Here is a 24,850-nt window from a genome sequence, read left to right as displayed (position 1 = left end):
CTGGTTCCCGGTTCAGCTGGTTCCCGGTTCAGATTGGTTCCCGGTTCAGATTGGTTCCTGGTTCGCCTGCTCGATCAGCTCAATCTGAGCTGCTTTTGACTGTTCTACCGTTTCTAAATGGAGATAAATCTTTTATTACATAACCTGAACCTTTAGCTGATAAACCGTTTTAATGGCTGAAGGTCAGTGATTGGTGATTTATGGAGAACATGGATCAGGACGGTCTTCCCATGTAGCCTCAGTCTGACCCGGTTCTGGCTCTAATGGTCCAGCTGTTAGTTTCTGGTTCCCTCTGCGGATATAAACTGATTTCTGTTCCATTAAAACTCTGAAGTTTCTTTTTCCAGGAAGTCCGTCTGATAGACTACGAGAAGATGGTGGATGCCAACGGTTATCGGATCGTGGCCTTTGGCCAGTGGGCCGGTGTTGCAGGTACGGGACTGCCTTTGACTAAAATGATGGAACAAGTAGAGAACCTTAAAGGAATAGTACACCCAAAACATGATTAGCCTTCATTTTCTACTCACCCCCATGCTGAACAACACTCTGGAGTACTTTTTTGATATCTCAAATGCATCTGGAGATCTGGGAGGCTTCTTGCTGTCTGCTGACATTCAAATAATGGAGGTCCATGGTGCCCGAGACAGAAAGGTCCATAAAAGTCCACAAAAAACGTGTCAATATTCCTCCATACTGCTCGTCCAATGTATTCCAAGTTTCCTGAGTGGGTAGCGTCCATAATTTACTCGAAACGAAGTCATTTAGAATGTTTTTAGAGCCTAAACAGTAGTGTATAGGATTTCCTGAAAGCGCGCGCCGGCGCGTTCATGACGCTACGGAAGCCGGCAGACCAAACCAGATGAAAGTGCGCATTCAGCGTCTGCTCTGCCAATAATGCAAGCGTAAAAGAAGAAATGTGCTGTTTACCTGTGCAAAGAAAGAAACAACGAAAGAAAAATGTCTGAGGACTTCAGTGTTGAGGAAGAGCATGAGTTCTTTGCCGAGCTGAATGCGTACTTTCGTCTGGTTTGGTCTGCCGCGGTTTCCGTAGCGTCATGAACGCGCCGGCGCGCGCTTTCAGGAAATCCTATACACTACTTTTTATGCTCTAAAAACATTCTAAATGACTTTGTTTCGAGTAAATTCTGGATGCTACCCACTCAGGAAACTTGGAATACATTGGACGAGCAGTATGGAGGAATATTGACACGTTTTTTGTGGACTTTTATGGACCTTTCTGCCTCGGGCGCCATAGACCTCCATTATTTGAATGTCAGCAGACAGCAAGAAGCCTCCCAGATCTCCAGATGCATTTGAGATATCAAAAAAGTACTCCAGAGTGTTGTTCAGCATGGGGGGTGAGTAGAAAATGAAGGCTAATCATGTTTTGGGTGTACTATTCCTTTAACCTGGTTTAAAAGATCAGAACAGAACTGATTCTCTACCGAGAAAAAACAAAATCAGATGAACCCAGATTTGTGTAGAATGTGTTTTTATTGAATTTAGGAAAATATTCTCGTTTGTTGCAGGAATGATCAACATCCTTCACGGACTGGGACTGCGCTTCCTGGCCCTGGGCCACCACACCCCCTTCATGGTGAGAAACCGCGGCGGTCCGATCGCCCTCCCTCTTAAAAAGCTGAGCCACTAACGCCGCTCTGTCGTTCCCAGCACATTGGCATGGCTCACAACTACAGGAATGTCAGCCAGGCCATCCAGGCTGTCAGGGACTGTGGCTACGAGATTTCCATGGGGCTCATGCCCAGATCCATTGGACCCATCACCTTCTGCTTCACGGGGACCGGAAATGTCTCCAAGGTACCAAGAGGCTTCACCACGCACGATCGATCGGTTATCGGGTAGAACCGATGATCCGATCGGTTATCGGGTAGAACGGATGATCTGATCAGTGATTGGGTAGAACCGATTATCCGATCGGTGATCGGGTAGAACCGATTATCCGATCGGTTATCGGGTAGAACCGATTATCCGATGGGTGATCGGTAGAACCGATTAGCCGATTGGTCGGTTATCGGGTAGAACCGATTAGCCGATTGGTCGGTTATCGGGTAGAACCGATTATCCGATCGGTTATCGGGTAGAACCGATTATCCGATTGGTCGGTGATCGGGTAGAACCGATTATCCGATCGGTCGGTTATGGGGTAGAAACGATTAGCCGATTGATCGGTTATCGGGTAGAACCGATTAGCCGATCGGTCGGTTATCGGGTAGAACCGATTAGCCGATCGGTTATCGGGTAGAACCGATTAGCCGATCGGTTATCGGGTAGAACCGATTAGCCGATCGGTTATCGGGTAGAACCGATTAGCCGATCGGTTATCGGGTAGAACCGATTATCCGATGGGTGATCAGTAGAACCGATTAGCCGATTGGTCGGTTATCGGGTAGAACCGATTAGCCGATTGGTCGGTTATCGGGCAGAACCGATTAGCCGATCGGTCGGTTATTGGGTAGAACCGATTAGCCGATCGGTTATCGGGTAGAACCGATTAGCCGATCGGTAATCGGGGGGAACCGATTAGCCGATTGGTCGGTTATCGGGTAGAACCGATTAGCCGATTGGTCGGTTATCGGGCAGAACCGATTAGCCGATTGGTCGGTTATGGGGTAGAACCGATTATCCGATTGGTCGGTTATGGGGTAGAACCGATTAGCCGATCGGTCGGTTATTGGGTAGAACCGATTAGCCGATCGGTCGGTTATGGGGTAGAACCGATTAGCCGATCGGTCGGTTATCGGGTAGAACCGATTAGCCGATTGGTCGGTTATCGGGTAGAACCGATTATCCGATCGGTCGGTTACTGGGTAGAACCGATTAGCAGAACAAAAAAAAGCAGCTGCAGCTCAAAGAAAAACTGATTTTTTTTCTCTTAGGGAGCCCAGGATATCATCAACGAGCTTCCTGTGGAATATGTGGAGCCTCCTGAGTTGAAGGACGTCTCTGTAACTGGAGGTATGAAGTTCCTACCTGATGATGACCTATGGTTCAACCGACTGAAGCGTTAGGCTCATGTGTCTGCATTGGTAGCTTCATCAGAGCATTCATCAGCCATGCCCTTTGTGCAATGTTTAAATTCAGACCTGTGTGCCTTTTGTTTTCATAATTTTCATCAAGAACATGGAGGAACAGAGATATGTGACATCGGCTGATAGAATCAGCCCCAAAGTATTGCAGCACCAATCAGGGATCGGTCAGGAGGATTTCAGAATGATTGTTATCGGCCTTTAAAGAACAGTATGGGGGAATCTCTGGCTCCTGATAGGCTCAATCTTTGCCTGCATGTCTTAATTTGGTCCTTTTTCATCATTTATTTTTACACTAATCAAACTATTAATAATTTAAAACATTTCCGTCAGCAGCACTTATTTTTCACCTCATTTATTTCTCATTGATCTAAAGCAGATCTGTGTGGGAAGTTAATAAAAGGTCTAATTAGAGAAAATCTGCGGTCGCTTCATCTGAAGTTTTTAACCCAAATGATAATTAATGTGGAAATTGTTTGTTTTTTTATTTATTGACGGTAATTGTTAGGAAAGATGAAATGTTTTCTTTTGGTTTAACAGGAATAAGAAGTGCAGTGTTTTAGAATAAAGAAGCAAATGAACCCTAATGATTAATTGAATTTCCATCTTCTATTCAATGAACAGATGTAAAGAAGTAACTGTTTTTTTCTTATTTAGCTTCAGGAATCCCTTGGGATTACTCCTTCAGGGAAATTCGGGTTCCAGTAGCTTATATAGAGTAGAAAGAGTTAAATCAAGATGCCATTAAAGATAAAAATACAACTGAGATTATTAAGAGTGTATTTAGTACAAAAGAGCATAAAAGAAAAAAGTTGTAATATTTTTCCAATAGATATAAAAATATCTGTCCAGTAGAGAGCTGAGTCTCTGACTTGGATTATTGCACAAACTCCTGGTGTTCATGTTAAGAGGTTTAAAGGGAACTGATCCCTGATCTGCTGGACGCCACCATAACATTCAGCTGATTTTCTGATGATAAATGAATGAATGTCAGCAGCTCTAACGCAGCTTTGCTCCACGTAGATATGAACAAAGTTTATGCCACCGTTCTGAGCCGACACCACCACCTGGTGAGGAAGAGCGACGGCATCTACGACCCCATGGAGTACGAGAACCATCCAGAACTCTACACGTCTCACTTCAGGACCAGCGTGAGTTTCCCACGCCCCGCCCCCCCTTCCAGCCGCCGCTGTCAGTCACTCTGACGGGATCAGGTCTCAGCTCTGACCTCTGACCTCATCCTGTTGACTCTTTGGAGGGAAATGTTTGCTCTCTCCTCCAGGATATTTACAGTTGCTATGTAAAGAACAAACCTTCTGGTGAATCTGCTCTGTGGGACACAGATGGCGGTCTGTAAAGACGCCCCTGTAGTCTTCCAGTCGGTTTAGGTTTTTGATAATGATTTTTGATGCTTTATGTCATAGAATCGAGGCTCTGATCAGGATTCACCGCCTGTTAGTTGTTTCCCCATTGCGCTCTGCTTTAATCTGTCCTTAAACTAAACAAAAAATACTTTTATTTTATTGTTTATTAAACAGAAATGTAGAAATCTGCATTTTAGTGTCTCTGAAGAAAAAACTATAAAATACAAAATGAAAGATGGATAAAAGGAAAAATCAAGTAGTTGACCAATAAATGTTTAGATTTTAGCCCACAGAGACGTAGAAGGAACATAATGACGTCGTTAAATGGAGAAATGATTCCTGTAGGGAGCGCTGGGCCCCACATCCAGGGGGTGGAGTTGCTCAAGAACCCAGACGGAGCGAACCAGGAGCCTCTCCAGGTCTCCAGCCTCCCGTCCTGCCGCTAATGGTTTACCGGAAACCAAACAGGAAATCTAGATCCTCTATTGTTCGTTTATTTGGCCGTTTATTTGGCCTCACCCTAGCACTGTTCCAATTCACAAAGCAGTAGACCGAGAACGGACTACTGCTCTGGCCCCTCCCTCTTTACCCAGCATGCATCAGAGCAGACTTGTCCGTTCTTTAGACTGACAGCTGTCTCAGCATGCACTGCGGTAGCAGCAGCTTCCAGGTTAGCGCTCACAGAGCTCAGAGTATTAAGTTAAAACTTCTCTTTTCTGTTTCTGTTGCTCTATAAAAGTACATTTTAGAATTATTTGAGGCGAGAATATTATACTTTAAGCTTCAATATATGGCCCAATCACGAATTTAATGCGTAATTTAAAAAATAAAAGTTCAGAAGTTGAGGTAACGTTTGCGCGTCTGCAGCAGCCAGGGCTGCAGGAAGGCTGCAGGTTTAGGAACCCTGTAGATAGAATAATTTATTAATAAATAAAGGAATTTTAGTCTTGTTTCTTTCTTGATGCAGCGATGAAAAGACTGCAGCCAGTTGAAGGTGAGCAGCTCCAAAGCTGAAGATAAAGGGAGTGAACTTTTGTTTTAGATCACTTTAATACCTAGATCTATGTTTACTTTGAAACTATGAAGATCCGACAGGACCTCCTGTAAAAATCTTTTTTTCACCTCAAAATAATTCTATTCAGTTTATTTCTATAGCTCCAATTCACATGTCATCTCAAGTTACTTTCCAGTTCACCAGATCATCCAGTCAGATTCAAAGTTTTCTATCTAAGGAAAACCAGCTGATTGCATCGACTCATTGACAGCAATCCCTCACACTAAGCATGCTTGTAGCGACAGTGGAGAGGAAAAACTCCCTTTTAACAGGAAGAAACCTCCAGCAGAACCAGGCTCAGTGTCAGCGGCCATCTGCTGAGGCCGACTGGGTTTCAAGGAGACAGAAGCAGAGATACAAAACGCAGCTGTAAAAGGTGGCCCCGTCCAGGAAACACACAGCCAGGCAGACGAGCCAGCCTCCATATCAGAGGATGAAGAGAGCACATCCAGTTAGTCACAGTCAGAGAAACTGGACTACACTGGAAAACAGGCCGATCTCCAACATCTAGAAACAAAGGTGTTGATGGCAGCAGCACAGCTGATATTTCTCTCCAGGATGGAGTCACAGCCAAAAAGGAACAGACCAGATGAAGCTACTATGAGAAAAAGCAGAGAGAGCAGAACGTTAGAGATTGAACTAACAGGTTCTGCAGAGTGGGAGAATAAAGATAGAATGAAGCAGAATGATGAAAAAGGGGTCCCTATGTCCTCCAGCAGTCTAAGCCTATAGCAGCATAACTATAGAGATAGCTCAGGATAATAGAAAAACTACTGAAATTTTGAAAATCGTAAGACCCTCGTTCCTTTTGTTTGTTCGGTTTCTGGCTCAGACTCATTCGTCTGTGTGGAGTAGCAGGTCTCATCAGTCCTTATATTTTCTTACAGGTGGCTCCCTACACAACCTGTCTGATTAATGGCATTTACTGGGACCCCCACACCCCCCGCCTCCTCAGACGAGTTGATGCCCAGAGGCTCATCAGACCTCTTAAATCCCTTTATGCGTTCAATGACGGATCCCCGGCTCTGCCGCACAAGTAAGAGACCTCCCAGTATCCAGATCAGCTGTTCTGGTTCTTTATGTGACCTTTGGTAGAACCGTTACCCTGCAGCGCACAGGAAGTCTGATGCATAAAGCTTTGCTTAAACGTCTGACCTTCGTTCATCCTAAACTATTAGTGCTTTTAGACTGGATCCCAGGTCCTTAAATCCGCATGGAAGTCACTCAGGACTTTTAATTACAACGAAAAAACTATTTATTATATGACAGCGACTAACTAAAGAAACCGGATTACAGTTAAAGGTTCTCTACTAAAAGTCAGAAATGTTCAGCGATCACCTAATGCTGATCGTTGTAATGTTTAATCATTAATCTGCCCCAGTGATGCATCTATAAACGCGCATGCTGCTTCATTTTTGATGCTTTTAAGAGTTTAGTTCTGACGCACAGCTGAAGCATCTTTGCTGCTCTAGCTGCATGGTGGGAGAGTGGGTCTGATGCGCTTTGGGCGGAGCTACTCTATCCTTTCTTTGCCTGGAACAATGGTGGATGAAATTGAGAGAGTCGCTTGGCTTATTTTAATGAATAATGCTGCGTTCAGACCGCAAGAACTAGAAGCAGCAAAGAAGCTTCTGCTGCTTCAGTTCTGATCCACATTAAGGTCAGCCGTCCAGTAAAGTGAGTCCAGATGCTTCTGCTGCTCCTGTGTTCAATGCCAGAGAGCAGCTTTGCTATATTTGCTGTGATCAGCAGGTAAAAAGTAGTTTAAATCTATGTTAAAGTGAGAAAGTCCTCCTGAAAACATGGTCTGTGCAGTCAGTTCATCCAGATTACCATCCTGCCTTCAAAGATTATTTCTCTGTGGGAGCCGCTCAGACCCCCACATACCGGCGCTGCGCTGTCACTGGGAATCCCCAGCAGCAGCTGCCTCAGGCCCGCTCGCCTCTTGGGGTTTTTCCTCTACTGTTGGTTGCGGCTGGAAGTAGATGTTAGCGTTTTTCTCGCACATAGGTCAAACACCTTAGTGAAGTTGGCCCCCCCACCTTCTTCAAATCAGACAAAATTAGTGTCAAACGTTTGTGCAGCAAAAATTTTCGTATGTGCCACTACCATTTTAAAGATATAAAGAGATGTTTCTGGAGGTCATCAAAGGTCAACCAGCCCCCCCCCAAACACACACACACACACCTTCTTCAAACGAGGCAAAGTGGGTGTCAATTAACTCGGCTCCGATTGTGCAGCTAAAACAGATGTTAACTGACCTTTGATGACCTCTACAAAATATTAGTAATATCATTAAAATGATAGCAGTACAAATGAACATTTTTGCCATACAAAAATATAACATTTTTAAATTAATTTTAAATATAAAATATTAAAAATAAATATATTAAACATTTTAAAATGCATATTTTAACATATATTGCATACATTTTTGTACTGCTATCATTTTAATGATATTAATAATTGTTGTAGAAGCCATCAGTGAACATTTGTTCATTCTGAAACTCTGAATTTTATATAAATTATAAGTTGCTAACCTGTGATTATATAATTTTAAACTGTAAAATAATGATAGTGGCACAAATGACAATTGTTGCTGCACAAACTGAGCACAAACGTTTGACACCAATTTCGTCTAATTTTAAGAAGGTGGGGGGGCTGGTTGACCTTTTGACCTTTACATTTTCATTAATATCTTCAAATCCAAAGCAGCACAAATGACAATTTCTGCTGCACAAACGGAGCTGAGTTAAATTACACCCATTTCGTCTAATTTGAAGAAGGGGGGGGGGCTGGTTGACCTTTGATGACCTCTAGAAATATTTCTTCATATCTTTAAAATGGTAGTGGCACAAACGAAAATTTTAGCTGCACAAATGTAGCACAAACGTGGGGGTGGGGGGGCAACTTCACTCAGGTAATCCAAACTGCAGGCAGCAGGATAATAAATCGAACATATTCTGCCGGCAGGTTTCTACATTTTCAGTTAATTTAGGCGGTTAATATCTGTTTCAGAGGAGGGATCATAGCGCTCTGCATCAGCAGTGCTGTGTCTGTCTCCCTGCCAGCTACCAGATCAGCTTTTCTCATTGGTCGATGTGGTGCATCCAGCAGCTAAATTTAAATTTTTCCAACTCCAGCAGCTTCTGCTTGTGAAAGGCTTGGTTCTTAATCGTCCAACTGGTTAAAGAAAAAGTTTGCGTGGATTTCTGCTCAGGCTGAGGAAAAGTTCTGCGTTTTGCATTAAACGCTGCTGCGCAGGTTTCGTTATCCGTTTTTTGTTTTTTGCACCAAGAAATGGAAATGTTATGAAAGCTGTAGAAAAGGATAAAAGTTGTCCAAGTGTGTGGTTTGCTTTGTGTGAGGAGAGATGAAGTGGATCAGGTCTCTGACCTCCTGTCCTCTCCTCAGGCTGCTGGCCATCTGTGACATATCTGCCGACACCGGAGGCTCCATAGAGTTCATGACGGAGTGCACCACCATCGACAAGCCTTTCTGCATATATGATGCCGACCAGCACATAGATAATGACAGGTACCGTGAGGCCAAACTGAACCTGCTGTGATCAGCCGGCGGAGGAGGCGGTCATCCTCCATAAAGCGTGTTCTGTGTGTGTTTGTGGCAGTGTGGAGGGAAACGGGATCCTCATGTGCTCCATCGACAACCTTCCTGCTCAGCTGCCGATTGAAGCCACCGAGTACTTCGGAGACCGCCTCTTCCCCTACATCTGGGAGATGGTAAGACGTGCCAGCCTGAGGTGAAGCCAGGCGTTTTTTTTGGGGGGGGATTTTCTGGCTGCTTTAGGAGAGCTGCAGCATCATATTGAACCTCTGACAGCAATGAATCATGTTAACATCTCTGTGATTAAAGAAGTGTTTTGTTACAGCTGCTCTCAGACGCCACCAAGCCGCTGGATGAGGAGGAGTTCAGCCCACAAGTTAGAGATGTAAGTGATGCTGCTAAATGCGTCGGGCGTTTGGGATTTGTTTGGCCTGCAGGAGACGGTTGTTTAAAATCAGAAACCGTCTGCAGACGGTGACTCGGGTTTAAGGTCATCTCCATTTGTTCCCGCAGGCCATCATCACCTCTAATGGAGCTCTCACCCCAAAGTTTGAGTACATTGAGAAAATGAGAGAAAAAAGGTACGTCTTCCTCCCGACGTTTCCACATGGTCGCTTCTTTTATCTCTGCTGTGCAGAATCTTAATGTATTAAATAACCAGAGCTCGGAGCTACAGTTAATTAGTAGGTCACTCAGATCGTGGGTAAAACCAACCAATGATTATTGGTTAAATTAATATAACTGATATCTGGTTACTGACCAGGGTTCTTAGTCATTTACATAGAGGTTGGACTCCCTGAGCGGCTGTTTAAAATCGCTTCACCAGTTTAGTGATTTAGACTTTGGCTATCAGCAGAGTCAACAACCAAAGAAATATGTCTGTGTTCATTCAAATAATAACCAAAAGGAGGGCGGATCTGACCTCAGTTAGAAATCGTTCACTGCATAAAGTTACCACAGATGATCACGGGTAAAAAAAAAATATATATATATACAATGGTACCTTTGTTAGTCAATAATCACTATCACAGTTAGGGCTGGGTACCGAACTTCGGGTCTTTTATGGTACCGACCGAAATGCTTCGGTTCTACCGAGTATCGAAACATGCCTAGTCTTTCGGTACCAAGTTTCGGTGATTGGCTGTAACACTTAACGTGATTGCGTCATCCAGGAAAAATACACAGGTGGTCCCGCCTACAGCCAGGGTTGATGTGTATCTGTTGTGAACTGGTTGTGAGCGTTGCGGAACTCCTTTAAAATGCCCCCCAGGTCAAAAGTGCGGCTTCACTTTATTAAGACTGATGCTAATAGTGTAGAGTAGACGTAAGCAATTTAAGAGCAGAAAGTTGCTCGGTGTTTGACTGCAAGAAGAGCGGACCGCAACCAGCGCGACCATCCTCCTCTCAGCAGCCCGTGGGCAGAGCAAAGCCAGAGCGGAGTAATGCTGTAATAATGTAATAATGCTGCAATTTCAAACTGGACGCAGCAGGAGAAGCAAAATCACGTCTGCTGCTTCCTTTTTTGCTGCTTGTACCAGCTTCTGACGCGCGGCTGAAGAAGCTTTGCTGCTCCGGCTGCGCGGTGCAAAAGTGGCTCTGATGCGCGTTGGGCGGAGCTACTCTATCCTTTATTTGCCTTGCAGCTATATTTGCTGTGATCAGTGGGAATAAAGTAGTTTTATTATGTTTGTAAGTGGGAAAATCCACCTGAAAACTTAATCAGTGCAGTCAGTTCATCCTGCCTTCCAATATTCTTTCTGTCGGAGCCGCTCAGACCCCCCCATACCAGCGGTGCGCTGTCAATAGGATCCCATTCAACGGGCTTGTTTGTCAGACATGGTAATTTTTCTAAAGTAAAACTGCTAAGTAAAAAGGTCCTCACAATGTTACAGTGAATATTAGACACTGATTTTTTTTTTTTTTATGTAAGAGGAAAAATGTAAATGGAAAAATCAGAGCTTAAAATAAAACTCAAGATTTGTACTTTTTTATGTTGAGTAATTTTCTTTTTCTTCGAATTGATATTATAAAACTGGTATCGAAAAAAGTATCGTTCAGGAACCGGTATCGAAGTGAAGGTATCGGTATTGGTACCGGTACCGAAAATTTTTGAACAATACCCAGCCCTAATCACAGTATTATTATATCTAATAACTACGCAGACACTAAACACTACTGCACATAAGGACATTTTAAATGAAAAGCTAATAAATGAGGGAAAGGCCTGATAACGGCGATTGGTCTGACTTTTTAATCTGCGATCCGATGTTTTTCCATGTCCCACTGACTGCGTATAGAGAGGCTCCAACTAGGCAGGATGAGCAGATTATTTCCTTTTCTGTCTCTGTGTTATACACACGTTAATACTATTTCCCACTTTTGACTGGAACACATAATGAAAAGTTATTAAATCAATAAACACCAGCGGTGCATTCTATAAAGCAAAGCTCTATTTAACAAGTCTGTGCAGCATCTAGACCTAGAACAGATAGAGAATGTTAATCTATTAAAAACATAATGAGATCTATGTGTAAAGAAAAGAAAAACGCAGCAATAAACTCTGGGATGGTTTCTATGGTGACTAAAGCAGAGAGGTGATTCTCAGAGAGATCTGGGAAGTTTATCCAAGTTTTTTTTTCTTTTTTCCAAAAAGAGGTGAGAGACATACGCTGCTCTGACCTGCTCTGTCTGCTCCTCCTTATTCTGGTTTCTGTGAGGCTCAAAGACGATCACTACTTTATCCGTTTTCTGTCCTCCTGAACTCCTATCATGGGGAAAGTTTTCTATTTTAATGTTTCATTCATTGTTTTTTCTCTAGTCTGTCCTGCTTTCTATAAACGCGATGAGTGACTCCAGACTGACTCTTTCCCCGTCAGATTAACTGATTATTTTGGATTTTCCTCCAAAGCAGATGTGTTTTACTTTGTAAACGTGTCTCTCTTCCTGTCAGACCCATGAAACTGCTGCTGAATTGCTGCCTAGTCCGTCTTAAATAGACCTGGACTCTATCTCGGTCGGAGCTACGCTGCCCCCTGCAGGAAATCCTCCTCATTAACTTTTAATGAGCGCTAAACGCCACCACCTCTGAGGGAGGATTTTCTGTTGGATCGTAAGCAAAGTTGGATTCAGTGTCCTGGCCTTAATACTCCATTCAAGAGTCTCTGAGGAATGTTTAGGTTTTAAGGGTTAATGCATTTAAAGTGTCTAAAAGCAGATACATGTGAATAACTGATGCAGAGATAGTAAATGCAATTAAAACAGTGAATGCATGGAAATATAGTGACACTGGACAGATTGGGTTAGTTCAGCTGGTAAAGCAGTGTAATTAAAGCAAAAATTTAATGTGGGAGAGCCTCTTTCATCTGGTCTGGATTAGCATATAGGACGGTAGCGCACTTTATTACATGATGCTACGCGTGAGATCATTTACACTCTAGCTAGCATAGTAGATGTGCTACATCACTTTAATTTAATATCGAAACTGTCCCTCACTAATGTCTTAAGGCTGTGAGGTTTATTAGTCTCCCTCCTTCAGCTGGACACAAGATCTGCTGATCCTGAAACTTCAGTAAAATTTAAATCACTTTAAGCTGAAGTAGTTTCCTCAGTAGAAGCAGTTATGCAGGAGTATAGTTATAGACAGATGTCAGCCTTTAGTGCATTACTTATAAAGGGCTCAAAAACATTAATGTAGAAAAAATGACGACTAACAGCTGATGCCAACAGCAATGCATGCATCCCTAGTGTGGAAAATATTTTAATTCCATCTATCCATCGGTGCATGGCTCCATCAGTGGTTATCCTCCTTCACAAGCAGCAAAATCTCATTTAGAAATGTGTCTCATATGTCGACAGCCAAAGTCGATGTATTGATCGTTATATTTCAAAAATTATTTGTACACTGATTTTTATTATTTGTGCTTTAATTCTTGTAGGTTGCTTAGATTTTAATTTTAAGTCCTGTAAGTCTGTCTGTCTCTGGGTTGGCTGGCACAGCTATTTCCGAGTTTTGCTGAATTAAAAAAGACATGTTGCATATCCCGGTAAATCTGCAGCTGTCCCTGCTTGTTAATGAACCTGTCTACTGTTACAATGATGCCAGAGAAAATCATTTTCCAGATATCTAGAAGCTCTGCAGTCTGGTTGTGTGTTAGTTTTAATCTGTAACTGGGAGTCATGGTCCTCTAAGAAGCCCAGCTTTTTTAACGTAGCGTATTTTTTGGACTGTGTTGCTTTTTTAATTTGCATCAGCCAAAAAATGCATTATGAAAAAAAAAAGAAACATATGTCGCACCTGACTAAAAGTTTGCACCTTTCTGAAAGGTTATTCTATCCATGAAATCTGTGTGGACCCGCAGCGCATTGTCTGAGGATCGGTTTCTACAGCTCCTCCTCTAGACGTGGCATTCTACCTTTAGACCTCGGTTAGCTTTTTTGTTTTGTTTTGTTTTGTTTTTTTAATAAGCTTTATCTTTTCCTCTGGTTTTCTCCAGTCCCTAACCAGTTTTTCACTGCATCCAAACTGTTGTTCAGCTGCTCTATTGCCATTTTTAACTGCATATTCTATTACTTTCAGCTTGAATTCAGCAGTATATGAACTTCTTTTGGGCGGCATATTTCTATACAGTCATCGTTTTGTTTAGTTGTGGTTAGTTGTAATGTTTTATTTTTTCAGTGGTATTACCGGTAATAGAATAGATGTTTTTGCATGCAAAGCTACATAGCTCCCCCTGTTGGTGGAAAAACAACAACATATATGTCACACCAGAGTATAAGTCGCATGGCCAGCCAAACCAAGAAAAAAGTGTAACAAATAGTCTGAAAAATACGCTATATGACTCTACAACCTGTTACTATTTTTAGCTGAAAAAGCTCAGTATGTCTAACGGGTTTATTGGTGGCATCTCTTGGTTTTTTAAAGTAGTCATAGAACGTCAAACCTAGTTTCAATTGTCATAGATGAATAACGATAGTTCAGAGGGTGAAATAGACGTAGAGAGAAGTTTAAACCCCATCAACACCTCCTTTCTCTGCGAATCTCACTATTCTAAACTTCCACCATAAAACAAGTGAATTAAAACGAAGCACCGAGTTGATGTAAATCGGGGATGTTGCCTTATTTGGTTCTGGCCTTTAGTTTTGTCACGCCCCATAATTTACTGGATCACGGCCCAAGAACATGAATAGAGGTAGATGGAAGACACCAGTTTAGCTGTTTAGCCTACAGTTGGGTTTACTTCTACAAGAATTATAAAGCAGGGTGTTTCTCTATTGAAAATGAGCCAGAACCACAGGTAGAAATGCAACGTTTCAGGCTGCACGGAGAAAGGGGAACATTTCCACCGTCTTCCTAAGGTTCTGAAGACTCAACAGGCATGGATTTATTTTTGTGGATCAGAAGATCCCTGCAAAGTTTGATGCTCAGCTGTTCATTTGCTAGAAGCATTTTACCGAAGACAGCTTTCAAGATCTTGGACAGTTCAAAGCAGGATTTGCTAAACTTCTTTTACTGAAACGAGGGGCTGTTCCCTCCCTAAGGCCATCACAACCGCTAGCTGGAAATATGATTCTATTGATAGCAATGCTAGCATATCATGGTGACCAGATTTGGATTTCCAAAGAGGACACTTGAAGTGTGGATTGATGGCTCGCTGACTGGACCGGACCTCAGCAGAGAGCCATGAACCGCCCGTCCTCAGCTGGAGGAGGGGGGCTGGGGGCCAGTAAGTCAGGCGGGGGGAAGCACAGGGCCGCCGGTGTCCAGGCTACCGTCACAGAATTAAGTGCAGTCGCTCCGTCCCCTGCTGGCTTGTGTCCCCTCCATGCCAAAGTTGGTGGGGGCGTGTCCCCTCCGTGCCAGGGTCGGTGGGGGCGTGTCCCCTCCGTGCCAGGGTCGGTGGGGGCGTGTCCTCTCAGGGCCAAAGTCCTTCAGAAAGTTACGCCTGTGCATGGAGCCATGTCATGCAGACATTTAGGTTTTTTTTACAGCTCAGTTCTAAGTTCATGTTATCCAAGTTTCTGTTGCGTCATCTAAACGTCGCAGGACAGGGTCACCGATCGTTGACGATTAGCACCTGCTTTCAGGTCAGTGACATCGTCGGATCCAACCCTCCCGGATCAGGACCTTTTTTCCCCCAGAAACATTAACCAACCGACTGTTTCCTCAGACAGCCGTGTGCGTTCTCTCCATGCCAGTTATTACCAGGCTGACCAGACATCCAAGGTTTCTGGGGACAGTCCCTGTTTTGGACCACCTGTCCCCGGAAATGTCCCCGATTTTACCCTTCTATTAACGAGGGGAAAATGTTGGGTGTAGACTGTTATTACGGTAGAAAAGCATGTGAGCATGTTGCGGACAGAAACGGCTGTTACGCTAGCATTTTGCACTACTGTTAACATAACGATGATTAAAAGAGTGCAGCGCTTGTTGGACTGTGATGATCCTCATGAAGCTCAGCTGCCATTAAAACATAAAGAAGACAAAGAGCGCACCAGTTTTTAAACAGACGAGGAAGTAAAGCGGAAGTTTGTTATAACACCTGATAGGGAGCTGCTCTGTGCCATGGTGAGGGTGTTAATCCATTCGTTTTATTTGGACTGAGCTGATCCTGCGATAAATGTTTGCTTCATGTCCAGTTAAAAAAAAAAAACAATAAAAAGAAGTAAAACGAGACCAGAGTTTACTGCTGGAGTGAGTAAAAGAGACTCGGATTAAAAACTCCTTATAAGGAGCTATTCTGGTTTGGTGGTTCTCCAGGGATTAATGTCGGTTCATTTAAATTCATTTTAAAAATAAATAAAACTGTTATTGTCCCCATTTTCATAATTTTATCTTGATGAAATTTACTTTTTTTTTTTTTTATCTAGCTGGAAATGATTTCAGAAATCTGGTCTCCTTTTTTTGGTAAGATCTGTTCCTTAGAGTTTGTGTAAGAATCAGAATATGCCTGAAAAATAAGATTAATATGGAGGTGAAAATTTAAAGATAAATTCACGTATAGAAATGGAAAAATTATTGGGAAAAAAGGATATGAGGAGAAAAAGCATACAATAAAAGAGTTTGTAATAGAATACCAACTAAGTGATAAAGACTGGAAAGGATTGTTTATATGATGGATTTATGTTTTGTTTTGGCTGTGATCAGCGGCTCCAGGACGCGGCCCTCGCTCATATTTAGGCCACATCCAACACTTGATGAGCTTTTTTCTTACTTGACCTCTAGTATGAATCTTCCAGACAAGCCCTTCCTCCAAAATCTTAATCCTTTTGATTAAGTTTTGCTCCTTGAGATCCATAAACCTCCCGAGGGATCATTTATCTTCCCTCATAATTACGCGGCTGAGCGTTGGAGCGACCTCCGTCGTCGGGCCGCCATGCATGCATGCGTGTGGAGTCACTTCCAATTAGTCTGGAGTTAACGAGTCGTGTCTGACTCCTGGGTGGGTCAGAAGCTTGGAGGTAGAATAATAATGAGTCCTCAACTAACTGGAGGATTATATGTGAACGTCCCGATGTTGAGATGATCAGATGTCAGCCTTTAGAGAGTTTAACCCTTGACCTGCCGTAGTCCCTTAGGGCATGTTTTTACATTTTTAAAGGCAACAGAGCCTTTTTCTGAAGCATTTCAATATATCAGACATTACAATCCTTACATTCCAAATTTTAAGAATTTGTCTGAAATAAGTCTATTTTTAAAATTAAATAAAATCCTAATAAGGGAAATTAACCCAGAAAAAAATTTAAATCGTTTTTGAATGCAGTAAAATCCCAACTCTATCCCTCAGAAATTGTGACGTAAAGTTGCACAAAATCATTTTAAACCAGAGAAAACTTATCTGGATTTTGTCCAAACCATTATTTTTAAAATACACCAACTTTTTTAAACGGAGACAAAAACTGAAAACATCGTGAACCATTAGAGAAAAATATGTCCTACAAATGTAGATGTTTGCAGTAGCAGTTTACGATCATGTTTACCAGGTACATTAAAAAACACTTAAAGGTAAAAAAAAAAAAAAAAAAAAGTTTTATTAACACCAGAAAATAGATACTGCATTGAAACTTTTGAACAGATAAACACAAATTCAAATAATAACCTTTGTCAAGATACTCAAAGCAGAATGTTAAAACATGACAGGAACAGACGGAGCCTATTATAGTAAATTATTGGAACCGATTCTATTCAGCTTATTTCTAGAGCTCCAGTTCACATCATGTCATCTCAGGCCACTTTATGGAGACAATTAAACCAGATCATCCAGTCAGATTGATTCAAAGTTTTCCATCTAAGGAAAACCAGCTGATTGCGTCGACTCATTGACTCTTCAGCAATCCCTCACGATAACAGGCGTGTAGCGACAGTGGAGAGGAAAAACTCCCTTTTAACAGGAAAAATCAGAACCAGGCTCAGTGTGAGCGGCCGTCTGCTGAGGCCGACTGGGGTTCAAGGAGACAGAAGCAGACATAGAAAAAGAAGCATAGATACAAAAGGCAACTGTCAACCAGCTCCACAGGCAGCCAGGAAACACACAGCCAGGCAGACGAGCTCCGAGCCAGCTCCCACGTCAGAGGATGAAGAGAGCACATCCAGTTAGTCACAGAGAAACAGGACTACACTGAAAAACAGGCCAAGCTTCAACATCTATAAACAAAGGTGTTGATGGCAGCAGCACAGCTGATATTTCTCTCCAGGATGGAGTCACAGCCAAACAGGAACAGACCAGATGAAGCTACTATGAGAAAAAGCAGAGAGAGCAGAATGATAGAGATTGAACTAACAGATTCTGCAGAGTGGGAGAATAGAGATAGAATGAAGCAGAATGATGAAAAGGGGTCACTATGTCCTCCAGCAGTCTAAGCCTATAGCAGCATAACTATAGAGATAGCTCAGGATAACCTGAGTATTTTAAATGAGGTAGAAGAAAAGTAGAGCCACTGAAACAGAGTAAAGATTAATTCCTGCTCTATCACGCGCAGAGGGATTTTCTACACATGAAGTGAGGGCATTTCCCACAGACCCCGCACTTAATGCATCCCTGTGTGGCTTTCTTTGAGACTGGTTTTACCTCAGCCATGTGCCGCCTGCCATGGACTGCTCCGTGGAAGCTATTATAGTCCTTCACAGATGGCTCCTTCCTCTCTCCAGACCACTGGGTGCCTCAGGGAGCAACTGTTACACTCTGTTAGTTGTTTTCATATCAAGAACAGGCTATAGGAATGCATAACACGATGACAGTGAAATCCTTTCATATGCACATTATCTTTTCTTCTTATCCAACTCGGAAAAAAACGCACATATTTATGTTCTAGCCTCAGTGATCATTCTGCTTACTCAGTCAGTGATTGGTTTAGTCTGCAGCAACCTGGGAGCAGTGCATGCTGGGAGACAGGAAAAGGATCTGCCATTTTGTCACCTGCTCCAGCTGGTTTAGCACATGGAGCTATAAGCTCCTCATTTCTTTTCTGCTAAAGCAACGTCTGTAAGTGTTGCTTTCTTTATCAAGTGAAGCTGTTGTGTGTTTTCACGTTTAGCTAGATGTTCACACAGCAGTAGCTGTTTGGCTAGATTCACGTTTGTCAAAGCAGCTATACAGATAGTTGAGCTAATTTCTCACATTTCATAATAATATATGGAAATATGATAGGGCTGCAACTAATGATCATTTTGCAAATCGATTCATCTGTCGATTATTTTGTCGATTAATAATCGGATAGCAAAAGGAAGGCTTTTTACGAGATTAAACAAGGTGAAACAAAAACTTTTCCACTTCTGGATAAAGAAATTTGACAGACAAAAATTATTTTCATCTTAAATGCAAAATGTTTGTATATATTTTTACAATCTTGGTATAATTCCTGCTCTGTCAGCTAAGGGCTTGTTTTACAGTCTCTATACTCCAGTTAACGATTACTAAATTAGTCGATGATTATTTCAATAATCTGATTGTTTCATAGATAAGATATATTCCTTCTCTAAAATCTGCTGAGCTGTGTCCATAAGACCTATAATATAATAATGAGGGTAACCGGTTGAGCACCAACACTTTTTAAACTCAGAAAGGAGTAGTATGTGATGAATAATAATTTATTCATGCTACATGTCATAGGAAGGATCCATTCCATGCATAAACTCAGCGTTTCTCCGGTGTCGGCAGAATCCGATCAGGATCAGAGGACTGAGTCTGTATCTGGATCCAGAGCCTTATCGGCAAACTGCAGACCTGTCCCTGTTTTTGCAGCTCCATAGGTGTACGCTGATGTGTTGGTGTCTGTTGGTCCGTTACTACAAACTTTAGATGCTGTTCTCCTGTTTGCTTTTTGTTTTCCTGCAACATCTGTGTAGAATCTCCTAAACTTAATGACCCACAGCACTTCCTAGAAGAAAAGGAACCAGACTTGCTAGGGAAGGATGCTAATCCCAACCCCCGCCAAATGTAAAAGGTTCACTGGAAAAACAATCTACAAATAAGTAAAAATGTCTTAAATTAAGTGTATTTACCCTTAATTTGAGTAGGTAAATGACATAGTTTGTCAATAGAATGAGTATTTTTAATCTTAAAATATGATAATTAGATAAAATGTACTTCAAATAAGACAATGCAATTGTGTTTTCTTATTTTAAGTGTATATTGTCTTGTTCCATTGGCAAAGTGTTTCTTTTACCTCCTTAATCCAAGAACAAATGCACTTGTTATAAGTAAAAATGGCTTATCTAGATTTTGATTTTTTCCAGTGTTTTGTTCCTGGATTTGAAATGAAATGAAAACGACTTCAATGCATATATTTATTATTAATTAACTCCAAATAAATGGATTTAAGAATATCATGATTAATGGTAATTTCTAAGCAACGATCTGAGGCAAACCTTCTTACTTCCACCAATCACGTCACTCCACAGTACACTGTAAAAAAAGTCAGTAAAATATAGCAGTAAACAGTAAAAGACGTCCAAAAGCATTCCTTTATTTTATTAAATGCATTAAATAGCAGTTAATCAGGTGACTGAAAAAACTGTGAATTTTCCTTTAAAGAAATATAAAATTCAGTGATTTACTGTGTAAATTCATAAATATGTATGAATTTAAAAAAATATCTGCCATACAAAAAAATTCCAAAAACCCAAGTTTTTACGGCAGTATTTGGATAAACAACAGGTGAAAATTGAGTTACATTAAAATTTACAGGAAATACTTGTTGATTGTGAAGCAAGCATGAACCTTATTTTTTACAGAAGCAAAATGGTTAAAAATAGAGTCCACTGTGCCAACAGTGCAAGTAAAAGACAAAATAAAAATTAACCTTTATTATAGAAAACATTTATCCGCTAATGACAAGATATTAGAATAAACAAAGTGCACCCTTCCTTTTTAATGCTTCTTCATTTTCTGTTTAATTTTTAAAGGAAAAGTCCGGTCAGCAATGGATAGTCAATAAATCATTATTTATACCTAAAACTAATATGTTCACGGTGCTCAGAGTTGATCTGTAAAAAAGAAAAATGAAATTTTTTTGTCACAGTCATTGAGTCTGGGTCATTTTTGCCCACATATAGTAACCCCTCCCTCCTGCCATCTTCTAGCAGTGACGCCACAGTGCGGTAAGCCTAGCGCCATTCTCCCCGCTTTACAAGCAGAATCAATGGGAACTACCAGACGGAGAATGTTTTCAAGATGACTTGGATAATAGCGCGTTGTGACAAACACCAGATACAGCACTGGGACTTGATCAACAGCCGATACAGCACCGTGATGTCACAAACCAGTAGGTGGCAGTAGTGTTCTTTGACAAACATGGATGCCTCCAGTAAATCACATTCAAATGAAAATTACTCTGAATTAAAAACACTGATCATTTATTGAACAGTATGTAGTAATTACATATACACTGCCTGCCTGGCCAAAAAAAAAAGTCGCCGCCAAAAAAAAGGTCATTCACTCCAATACTTTGTTGGACCGCCTTTAGCTTTGATTACGGTACGCATTCACTGTGGCATTGTTTCGATAAGCTTCTGCAATGTCAAAAGATTTATTTCCATCCAGTGTTGCATTAATTTTTCACCAAGATCTTGCATTGATGATGGTAGAGTCTGACTGCTGCGCAAAGCCCTCTCTAGCACATTCCAAAGATTCTCAAAGGGGTTGAGGTCTGGACTCTGTGGTGGCCAATCCATGTGTAAAAATGTGTCATGCTCCCTGAACCAGTCTTTCACAATTTAAGCCCGATGAATCCTGGCATTGTCATCTTGGAATATGCCTGTGCCATCAGGGAAGAAAAAGTCCATTGATGGAATAACCTGGTCACTCAGTATATTCAGGTAGTCAGTTGACCTCATTCTTTGAGCACATACTGTTGCTGAACCTAGACCTCACCAACTGCAGCAACCCCAGATCATAACAGCGCCCCCACAGGCTTGTACAGTAAGCACTAGGCATGGTGGGTGCATCACTTCACCTTCCTCTCTCCTTACCCTGATTGGCCCATCACTCTGGAACAGGGTCAATCTGGACTCATCAGACCACATGACCTTCTTCCATTGCTCCACAGTCCAATCTTTATGCTCCCTAGCAAATTGAAGCCTTTTTTTCCGGTTAGCCTCACTGATTAGTGGTTTTCTTACGGCTACACAGCTGTTCAGTCCCAATCCCTTGAGTTCCCTTTGCATTGTGCGTGTGGAAATGCTCTTACTTTCAGCATTAAACATAGCCCTGAGTTCTGCTGTTGTTTTTCTTCCATTTGATCTCACCACACGTTTAAGTGATCGCCGATCACGATCATTCAGGATTTTTTCCCGGCCACATTTCTTCCTTGAAGATGATGGGTCTCCACTATCCTTCAAGTTTTTAATAATGCGTTGGACAGTTCTTAACCCAATTTTAGTAGTTTCTGCAATCTCTTTAGATGTTTTCTCTGCTTGATGCATGCCAATGATTTGACCCTTCTCAAACAGACTAACATCTTTTCCAAGACCACGGGATGTGTCTTTTAACATGGTTGTTTAGGAAATGAGAAGCAAGTCATTGCACCAGTTGGGGTTAAAGAACTTGTTGCCAGCTGAAAGATAATCGCCCATGCAGTAATTATCCAATAGGAGGCTCCTACCTATTTGCTTAGTTGAATCCAGGTGGCGACTTTATTTTTTGGCCAGGCAGTGTATAAAGTAATTTCAGAAGTTTGAATTCTGAATGTGACCGAACTTTTCCTTTAATTATAGTTTTCTTTAGGATTGAAGGCAGAAATGTGTCTTTGCGAAGATGTTTTCAGATTATTGAATTTATTTGCTGTTTTCCAGCCATCTCTAAAGATAAATCAGAGGTCTGACCAAGAGGCATTGATTCCAAGACTGAAACCCTGTTTCTCACCAATGATCATTTTCTAGTTAAAATGCCAAAGAATTTGACTTTTTGTTTTAGGTAATTATTGGAACATTTCATTTCATGCTTGTTCTTCTCTGCACCTTTTCCACACTAGTGGAGTTTGAAAGCATTTTTTGTGTCTCTGTGTGTCGGTGTGATGTTCAGGGAAAAAGCTCAGATCCTGAAGAAAACTGGGATGAAGAAAGTCCTGCTGCTGGGTTCAGGGTACGTCTCTGGGCCGGTTGTTGAGTATCTGTCCCGAGATGAGAAGACTCAGGTCACAGTTGGTGAGTAAGGCGAGTCACGTGTGATCAGCTTTAAGGTTTCAGTCCTAGTCGGAGCGTCGTTGCTCCGGCGGTCTGACCGTAGGATGCTCCAGTTACCGTCTGGAACATTACACCCTCTGAGATCAGTTCTATTTCATCCCTACTGACCGCCAGAGGGCGGTGCTGAAAGCACTGAATGTTCCCTTCGGGCATGCGCAGTTCGAGTAATTATACCAACAGAGTCACACCTGTGACACCGGATGACCACTCAGAAGCTATATAGCCTGGTGTCATCCTTTGCTCTGCTCCTTTTTTCTTCTCGCAAGCGGTTCGCTAACTTCCCCGTTGTCTGAAGCCCCTGTCTCTTGACCGGAGTTGCGGTTATTCTCCGCCCTCCCAGGGCTGCAACGGGTCGATTCTGAAGATTACGGAAGGTAAGTGAGTTGTTTGCTGGTGATGGTAGCGTCCGCGCCCCCTCTCCCGGCTCACGACTTTAGCTTTTTACCTACAGCTTCGTGCTGTTTTGTTCCGAACTGGTGACGGCAGCGTTTTCGCCCCTACTCCCAGTGTGAATAACTTCACTGCCGAAGTTATATACGGCTAACGTTGTTAGCTTCTTTAGTTTGTTGGTGTTATACCTGGTGACGGCAGCGGTTTTCGCCCCCTCTCCCAGTATATTCCCTACTTTTGCATCCTTTTTTTCACCGGCTGCTATAATTACTGACGGCCGCGGTTTTCGCCCCCTCTCCCAACCAAGTGTGGTCTACTTCGTTGCCGAAGTTGGAGACGGCTAACGTTGTTAGCCTTTTTTGGTTTGTTTGCAGCCTTCTTCATCGGTCTGCTTAATTATAAATGGTGACGGCAGCGTTTTCGCCCCCTCTCCCAATATCAACCTTTTTTTGCAGCCTTTTCGTTGGTCTGCTCTCTTAATTGGTGACGGCAGCGTTTATCGCTCCTACTCCCTACTTAAGTTGCCATACAGCTAACGTTGTTAGCTTTTTTTGTTTATTGCTTTTATACCTGGTGACGGTAGCGGTTCTCGCCCCCTCTCCCGGTATCGGCCGCCTTGTGTCCGCAGCCTCTCTTGTTTTATCCGCTATAATTGGTGACGGCAGCGTTGTTCGCTCCTACTTCCAACTTAGGTTTCCATACAGCTAACGTTGTTAGCTTTTTTGGTTTATTGGTTTTATACCTGGTGACGGTAGCGGTTCTCGCCCCCTCTCCCAGTATCGGCTGCCTTGTGCTCGCAGCCTCTTTCGTTTCTCTGCTGTAATTGGTGACGGCTGCGTTTGCGCCCCCTCTCCCGATTTTCGATAACTTTCTGTTCTTTAAGCCTTGTCGGCCTTCGACATGGATGGCTCTCACAGCTGCATAGATTGTGGGGCTGCCCTGCAGGCAGAGGATGGCCACGACCTGTGCCCTACCTGCCTTGGACATGAGCACCTTTTGGAGGCGCTGTCTGAGAACCCCTGTATGAACTGCAGCTTTATGCCCCATGCAGTGAGGGTGGCCCGGTTGGCCCAGTTGTGCCCCCAGGAGGGCTCGGACCTTCCGCCCTCTGGGCAGGTGGTTCCCCCCAAGCGTTCTAAGCGCCGTGGTGGGACCACAGCATCTGTGCCCCTCCCCCGGAGGAAGCGGGCCAAACCTGACCAGGGCCTGTCCACAAGGGTGGAGCAGTTGTCAGCAGAGCTGGCAGAGATGAAGTCCTTGTTGCAGACACGGCAATCTGATCCCTCGCTCCCAGTGGTTGGGCTCTCTTCCCCACCAATGCCCGAGCTGGTTGTAGAGGATGACGTTATCTCTCTGGCTGCCTCCGCTTCTCATTTTAGAGATGAGGAGGAGGCAGGGTCCTCTCAAGCCTCTGAGGCTGGTTCATTTTCATCTCAGAGTGCGGTTGGAGAGGCCGGTGACGGTTCCATGCGGGAGGTCATGTCTATGGCCCTGAAGCAGCTGCAGCTGGAACTCCCACAAGGAGAGGCATCCAGCTCTGGCAGTGCTTTTTTCAGACGTGGAAGGGCTCCTACTCCTTTTTCTGTACCTCCATCAGAGGAGTACCTGAAGGAGTTACACGCCTGTTGGCGGGAACCGAGAGCGCTGTCGCGTCTCTCCTCGGATGGTCGTGTATTAGCTGCCATGCATGAGTCAGTGAAGGCCGGCCTGGACCGTATGCCAGCAATTGAACCAGCTGTTGGTTCACTGATTG

At 42.9% G+C, this 24,850-nt stretch overlaps 1 protein-coding gene across 1 annotated transcript in view; it reads left to right on the top strand.

Moving 5' to 3' along the window:
* The window catches only part of aass (aminoadipate-semialdehyde synthase), a 52,080-nt gene that overhangs the window by 10,910 nt on the left and 16,320 nt on the right, over window positions 1-24,850 (top strand). The window contains exons 4-14 of the mRNA XM_038301127.1: window positions 348-432; window positions 1,530-1,597; window positions 1,672-1,818; window positions 2,898-2,976; window positions 4,071-4,198; window positions 6,353-6,501; window positions 8,880-9,002; window positions 9,094-9,205; window positions 9,355-9,414; window positions 9,543-9,610; window positions 22,547-22,668. Of these exons, the coding sequence (XP_038157055.1) occupies window positions 348-432; window positions 1,530-1,597; window positions 1,672-1,818; window positions 2,898-2,976; window positions 4,071-4,198; window positions 6,353-6,501; window positions 8,880-9,002; window positions 9,094-9,205; window positions 9,355-9,414; window positions 9,543-9,610; window positions 22,547-22,668 (1,141 nt within the window). The remainder of the gene's footprint in view (window positions 1-347; window positions 433-1,529; window positions 1,598-1,671; window positions 1,819-2,897; window positions 2,977-4,070; window positions 4,199-6,352; window positions 6,502-8,879; window positions 9,003-9,093; window positions 9,206-9,354; window positions 9,415-9,542; window positions 9,611-22,546; window positions 22,669-24,850) is intronic.

The sequence above is a fragment of the Cyprinodon tularosa genome, unplaced genomic scaffold (genome assembly GCF_016077235.1).
Source record: "Cyprinodon tularosa strain WSP-4 unplaced genomic scaffold, ASM1607723v1 ctg461, whole genome shotgun sequence".
Taxonomy (NCBI): Eukaryota; Metazoa; Chordata; class Actinopteri; order Cyprinodontiformes; family Cyprinodontidae; genus Cyprinodon; species Cyprinodon tularosa.
Note: the sequence above shows the minus strand (reverse complement) of the source record. Positions and strands in the feature narration are given on the sequence as shown.